At 49.8% G+C, this 7,563-nt stretch overlaps 1 protein-coding gene across 1 annotated transcript; it reads right to left on the minus strand.

Moving 5' to 3' along the window:
• Window positions 1–241: 241 nt before the first annotated feature.
• On the minus strand, window positions 242–2,473 carry SWSAP1 (SWIM-type zinc finger 7 associated protein 1). Its single transcript, XM_018571736.1, has 2 exons — window positions 2,201–2,473; window positions 242–664 (listed from the first exon to the last, which is right to left on the minus strand). The coding sequence occupies exons 1-2, from the start codon at window positions 2,471–2,473 to the stop codon at window positions 242–244; spliced, it is 696 nt and encodes a 231-aa protein (XP_018427238.1).
• Window positions 2,474–7,563: the final 5,090 nt, after the last annotated feature.

Consider the following 7,563-nt stretch of genomic DNA (forward strand, 5'->3'; position numbering starts at 1 on the left):
CTGGCTCTGCCTCTAGATAGGCAGAGCCAGCTGTCAGTCACGCAGCTGGGCGGATCCGGGCACAATTGTCGGGATCCGCTTCAGCTGCGGTGTCTCAGTATAGCGCGAGCTACAGCTCGCGCTATACTGAGCCTAGGGTGATGGGAGGACGCTAGTTTGTGTCCTCCCGTTACCCTAAGGAGAACCCCATAGTTCTTCTTTAAAGTGGAATTTAATTTAATGCTGCAAGCTACGTGTTGTCCTAAGTTTTAGTCTTGGGTGATCTGTCCTCTAAGGAGATTCTTAGCCCTCCATATTGCTCCACATGTAGAGTCCACTGCGGGTCTGGAGACAGGAAGCTGACCTTATACTGTCTCTCCTCAGTCTCCGTTGACATGACAGGACAGAGCCGGCATTGGTTTGGAAAGTATCTCTCTACAGCCGTGAAGGCATCCGACCCTTCAGAGCCGGGCACTGCCGAGACTAGAAGGCCGCAGTGGAGGTGGGATATGGAGTCCAGCATGAGAGCAGATATATGAGCTCCATCTGTAAGGCTGCCAGCGGACGGGAGGTATCTCTCTAGACCATCAACCAGGACCAGCGATGGGGATGGAGACGTCACATGGAGGGAGGAGAAGAAATGGAGCAGATCCTTCAGGGATGACGGGTACATGAAGCGGATTTTCTACAAAAATAAAGATGTGATTGGTTAATAACCAACATAGACATACCGCTAAAACCATCAAATGATATATATTCAGTCACTTCTCATATATTTACACTACATCCCCCCTTCTGATCATGTTATTAATGACATCGAAACCCAAACTAAGTGACATGATAGGGGCTGATTTACTAGAGGCAAATAGGCTGCTCACATTTCAAGGGAATTTTCCCTGAGCTTATTGAATGTGGGTGCAAAGAATACCCAATCACGTGCAAGGATAATTTAAAAAAAAAACAATTTTTTCTTGCACGATTGGACGATGGAAGTAAGCAGAGCTTCAGCTTATTCACTAAGCTCAGAAAAAAATGTCCTTGCAAGATGAACAGTCTGTTTGCCTTTAGTAAATCATCCCCTTCGTTTGTGTGCATCATAAACAATCGCTGTAGTTTTTTCAAAAATAATGGGAATTTATCAAAACTGGAGCAGTTGTCCATGGCAACCAATCAGCTTTTCTCTTTCATTTTCAAAGCATAACTGAACAAACGGAATATAGATGCTGATTGGTTACTATTGGCAACTGCTCCAGATTCTGTCTCGTCTACCTTTGATAAAGCCACTTCCTGTGTACATGCGCTCTCTCTCCAGCATCAGCTGGACATCATCGCTCTGGACCAGCTCCCTTTTACTGAGCAAGGTGGACTAAGCATGCACAATGTGTTCCAGCTTGGCACTTTCAGACTTCTCCAGGAGCACATGTGACGAGCACAACTGGGAGACAGTTGTCACCTTATAACAGGAAGTGACTGGATATGAACTTCATGGATCAGGATCACCAGAATATCTTTAGAGCGCATGCACACCTTAGTATGTCAAGATTGACAAGTGCATGCACGGGTGTTATGTCATTTGGGCCTGGCCAATTAAGGAGTTAAAGACTCAAAACTGGTGGGGGGGCAAAGATGACCACACCGGAAGGGGTGCAATGCTGGAGGGGATCACGCTGTCTGCCATAGTGTGCTAAGCTTTGCATACTAAAGCTTCTGGGGCTCTCACCACCCCACACATTAATAAAAGCTGTGAGATCTGTATTGCGTGGCCCACTCAGCCACCGCCAAAAAATTCACAGATCCCTCCCTTCTTCTGGGGATGTGCAAAGAAAATCCCATTCATTCCTGTGGAGAGGCCATCTACTACTGGAAGACAAAATAGACAGCCGGCCAATAGGAATGAAGGGATCTTCTTTGCGCACATTCAGAAGAAGCGAGGGATCGTCCGGGAGGATTCGCAGCGTGGGCCGCACCATGCGGATCTGGCAGGACCATGGACAGGCCAGTATACACTTTGGTGGTGGGGTTGTTCGGGTGTGGGTATACATACACAGGTAGATATCCTGTCCTGTTATCCTCTAACCCCGAGCTGACCCCCCCCACAAGGCTCTCAGCAGTCACAGGGAGACTTGTATACAGGCCCCCATGTCATGATGGAGAGGCGTTGCTATGGAAACAGTGATAAACAGGAAGACATATGAAGCCCAGGCTGGGCCCCGGTGTGCACCTTGAGGATGAGGGGCTCCCGGGCCGCCCTCCCTCCTCTGGGCATTTCCTGCACCGGCTCCCGGGACAGGAAGATCACTGGCCCCGCTCCCTCCTCTGCCGCCAGAACCGCCGCCACAAACAACAGGCCGCTCTTCTGGGAGCCCGTGGGACCCAGCAACAGCACCGGACTCCCCTGGGGGCCACAGCCTGCCGTATTCACACACATGGGCTCCGAGGACACCGCGGCCGACCCGCCAAGCTCTGAGAAAACCCGCAGAAGCAGAGCGGACATCGCGCTTCCCGGCATCCTCTGCGAGTCGCCATGCGTGCGGGCCAAGCCTCGCTGTGGATGAGTCCGATGATTTGTGGAGGTTGTGTGGGCGTGGCAATACGGCTGCTGCGATCGGGAGACCTGTCAGTCCTTGTATGTGTTACAATGTAACAAAGTGACAGGAAATAAGAGACCTGATTGGAGGATTTTATAATCCGAAACAAGAGAGAGACAAGACGTGCACAATGTATCCATAGTGATTAGTACAAATCCTCTGCTTATTGGGGAAGCGTTGATGAGTAAAATTCATGTTAAAGCGGACCTTTCACTATACATCACATCAGTGAGCAGCTCTTCATTTCCATATGAAATCATCTCACATACATTAGTTAAAGGAGAACTATGGGGTTAGGGCTTTTCCCCATAGTTCTCCTTAGGGTAACGGGAGGACACATACTACCCTCCTCCCATCACCCTAAGCTCAGTATACCGGGAGCTACAACTCGCGGTATACTGAGACGCCGCAGTATGTCGCGAGCTGCTGCTCGCGGTATACTGAGACGCTGAATCGGATCCCGACAATTATGTCTGGATCCGCCCAGGGCCGGTGCTAGGATTGTAGTCAAGCTGGGCAAGGTGCAATTTTGCGCCCACCCGATCCCGACCCCCACCCCCTGTAAAAACAGGGCATTTTGACAAGTATTGTACTTGTCAAAATGCCCCGATGTTTGCGCTATGGTTTTTTTTTTTTTTCACTTACCTTCGGTGCGGAGAGCAGCGGCAAGTCAGCGCTGGTCCAGTGGGAGGAGCTCCAGGTGGGGTCCTAATTTAGCTGGCCGGCGACTGCCTGAGGTGCCGCGCGTGTCGGGATCGTCAGGCAGTCGCCGGCCAGCTAAATTAGGACACCACCTGGAGCTCCTCCCACTGGACCAGCGCTGACTCGCCGCTGCTCTCCCGCACCGAAGGCAAGTAAAAAAAAAAAAAACATAGCGAGTACTTGTCAAAATGCCCTGTTTTTTCCGCCCTCACCCTGCAGCGCCGTAAGGCGCCCGCCTTACTTGCCTTGCGCTAGCGCCGGGCCTGGATCCGCCCAGCTGCGTGAGTGACAGCTGGCTCTGCCTATCTAGAGGCAGAGTCAGCTGTACCCGCCCCCTCCCCCGTCCGTTCCGACAGTCAGCGCTGGAGGATCGGAGCGGGGACTTCATGGCAGAGGGCCATGACAGGATCGAGAAGTGAGCAAACGCCGGTATGTGTTCGCTCACTTCCCGATCTACTGAGCCGACCTGTGACAGTCTCATTGTCACAGGTCGGCTAGAACTATGAGGTGAGTGAAAAGCACTCTGATTGGTCAGGAAGCCAGGCTACTTCCCAGTGTGAAGTCCACTTTCGTGCCAATCAGGAACCCAAGAAGCGGGTCATGACATGCCACTGGCTTTGTGATTGGTCAGGAAGCCAGACTGCCTCGCAGTGTCGCTTGGCAGCGTGAATCTGGCTTCCTAGCCCATCAGGAAGCTGGGAGGCAGGTCATGACCCGCCACCCGGCTTCTTGATCGGCTGGTAAGCTGGCTCCATGCTCCCTCGTGGCACTGCCGGTCAGAGGGAATGTCCCTTTGACCGGAAGTACGAGTACTCGCCCAAATGCTCAGTATCGGCACCGATACCAGTATCAGCATCGGTGCATCCCTACTGAAGACCTGTGCGGGTTTTTAAAGCATCGCCTATGGACAATTTGGGGCAACGTATTTTGTCACAGTTTCATGGGCCCAGGCAATTTGTAAGCTTGGCATGTTGGGTATCTGTTTACTCGGTGTAACCTCATCTTTTATATTTTACAAACATTTGGGTATTATATGTGTGTTTATGCAATAAAATTAACCTAAGTGTATTTTTTACTGAAATTTGGGGTTTGATAAAGCGTTGCGCTAATATGATACGACATACAAATTTGCAACTGCCGCCATTTGATTCTCCATGGTCTGTGATTTCAGGAAATATATAATTCTCGGGGGGTTGTAAGTCATTTTCAGGCCTAAAATGTGGATTATAACGTGTGTACAAAAACGCCTTGGCAGCGAAAGGGTTAAAGCGAGGGGCAGACATGTTGAGGTTTAATATTTATGTATAAAAAACATTCCAAAAATGTTTATAAATGTAAAATAACAAAAAGAAAACAAGTATTGAATGTTAAGACATAATGACAGTGTCCCTTTAAAGTGAAGAGGTCCCTGTGGCTGATTGATAGCGTGTCTGGATCGTCTAGAAGTAAACAAACACATAGTAACATGTCCCCGGGCCCCGTTCCCGCCCTCCGGCTCTACACTCGGGGCCGCCCGCAGGTCACGCCTTATTGAAAGGAGTTTAAAAAAAAACATACAACTTACCAAAGAAGATATCAGACCTCATTGACACAACGCCCGTCTGCACACATGCGGTGTATACCGGTGCACTAGTTACAATATTTATTGTCCTATATCCTGGGACGAGGCTTTTCATTGGTTGACTGAAAGCCGGAACTCAGGAAAAACAACAAATAATAATCATAAAGAACCTGACAACCAATTATCATGATAAGCAAGACCAATAACACATCTTATGGGGCCCATTTTCTCCCGCTGAATCGCTAAAGTCTATGGGGCCCATCTTCTCCCACTGATATCTATGGAGCCCATTCTCGCCCACTGATGTCTATGGGGCCCATCTTCTCCCACTGATATCTATGGAGCCCATTCTCGCCCACTGATGTCTATGGGGCCCATCTTCTCCCACTGATATCTATGGAGCCCATTCTCGCCCACTGATGTCTATGGGGCCCATCTTCTCCCACTGATATCTATGGAGCCCATTCTCGCCCACTGATGTCTATGGGGCCCATCTTCCCCCACTGATATCTATGGAGCCCATTCTCTCCCACTGGAGTCTGCGGGACACATTCTCTCCCACTGAAGTCTATGAGGTCCATTCTCTCCCACTGAACGATGACTGTAGCCAATCAGATGGATGCATCTGCAGGCGTCAGCTGCTTGAATACGATAGCCATCAGAGGACGCTGTTTGGCCAGGATGCGGTGATTGCTCCCTGTGGGATGAACGAGAGAAGTCTTAATGTATATGGCAGGCCTTACTTAGAAATGTTGTAATGAATATTGAATCACTGAGGGTCCATACACATCTATATGGTTTAAGGCCCATAGATTTTAGTAGGAGAGAATGAGCCCCATAGACATCAGTGGGCGAGAATGAGCCCCATAGACATCAGTGGGCGAGAACGGGCCCCATAGACATCAGTGGGCGAGAACGGGCCCCATAGACTTCAGTGGGCGAGAACGGGCCCCATAGACTTCAGTGGGCGAGAACGGGCCCCATAGACTTCAGTGGGCGAGAACGGGCCCCATAGACTTCAGTGGGCGAGAACGGGCCCCATAGACTTCAGTGGGAGATATTGGGCTTCATAGACATCAGTGGGTGAGAATGATCCTCATATTACATAGTTTTGGTAACTCTAAAGTTGATTGTACAGTCGGATTGGAACGTGTGTGGTGAGCCTGACAAGTATCATGGAACAATGCATTATCCTTTACAGCAAAAAAAAAAGGAGCTATAGGACACTGTCACAGGGTGAGCACACTTTGTTAGTGGCGGGAACAGTGTCAGTGGCGGAGTATTGACTGTGAGCCTTCGTGTGTGTGTTCTCGTAGATAAGAGCAGAGAGTACATTGAGTTTGTTTATCTCGATCTTCTCCTGGGCCGGCACTACTGGAGGTTGATGATGTGTACACCAAGTTCATTCAGTCCACACAGCCATATCTCATCCTGTATATAGATTTTACATCCATTCCTGTACCTGTATTCACAGTGACAGGTACACTTTATAACAAGGGTGGGCAACCGCGGCACTCCAGCTGTATTAATACTACATGTCTCATCATCCCTTTGCCTCTGGGAGTCATGCCTGTGGCTGTCAGAGTCTTGCAATGCCTCATGGGACTTGTAGTTCTGAGGTTGCCCACCCCTGATCTAAGCACACACCATGTCTGTAGTAGTTACCTAGCAGCTGTGGTGACGTGAGACCTCCAGGATTTCATTTTTTGATCTGCTGGGTAACACATTGTTACCTGTGATGAGGTGTACATCTAGGGTTGCCACCTGTCCAGGATGGACCCGAACAGTCCGGGTTTTGAATGCTGTGTTCGGGTTTCATGGCAGCTGAATACCGGACACAAGATGTCAGGCAGACAGGGGCAACCTAAACTAAGATAGGGGCTACTGGCCCCCCACTGAAAATAATCTCAACTGTGATATTTACATCTGAATGGGTGGCCCTAGTTACACATAAATAAGCCATGAATCATTCTCCTAAAAACATTTCCATGAGTCGCTAGAGTGTTCGGGTTTCGCTTAAGAAAAGGTGGCAACCCCTTTTCTGCCCCCCCCCCCCCCCCCCCCCCCGCCGCCACGCGATCACTGCACTCTCCGGACTACTTACAATGTTATTCATGCAGGGAAAGCTTTCGCTGTACATCTGGCGCTGCAACAAGGGAGCTCCGGCTCTCCTACACACAAGCCACACTGTAGTTTGGACGCCCCTCCTCTCCTCTTGTCCAATCACAGAAGGCTTTGTATTCAGTAATACAATGATCAAAAATACATAGGGGGGAATTCATCAAAACTAGAGCAGACAAAATCTGGAGCAGCTGTGCGTGACAACCAATCAGCTTCTCTCTTCAGTTTGGTCAGTTAAGATTTGAAAATGAGAGAAGCTGATTGGTTGCCATGCACAGCTGCTCCAGATTTTGTCTGCTCCAGTTTTGATAAATTCCCCTCATAGTGTTCTGTGATGGGGGGCCGGGGGGGGAGTACGACATGTGTGTGGGAGAGCCGCAGCAGTTTTGTCTCAGTGCTGGAAGTATAAGGAAAGCTTCACCTACCGGCATCAGTGAAATCCTCTATAGTCAAGGAAGGGCAGCGACCCCAGGGGGTGGGACACACCTCATTAGAGTCACTCCGCACTCACACCTGCAAATTCCGTGAATGCACATCACATTCCGGGGTCCTCGTGCACATTCATGTGCTGCGTTTGCCACGCATCCCCATTGAGCTCAATGGGGCCCGAAT

This window comes from Nanorana parkeri, unplaced genomic scaffold (genome assembly GCF_000935625.1).
Source record: "Nanorana parkeri isolate BGI_ZX_2015 unplaced genomic scaffold, ASM93562v1 scaffold1825, whole genome shotgun sequence".
Lineage (NCBI taxonomy): Eukaryota > Metazoa > Chordata > Amphibia > Anura > Dicroglossidae > Nanorana > Nanorana parkeri.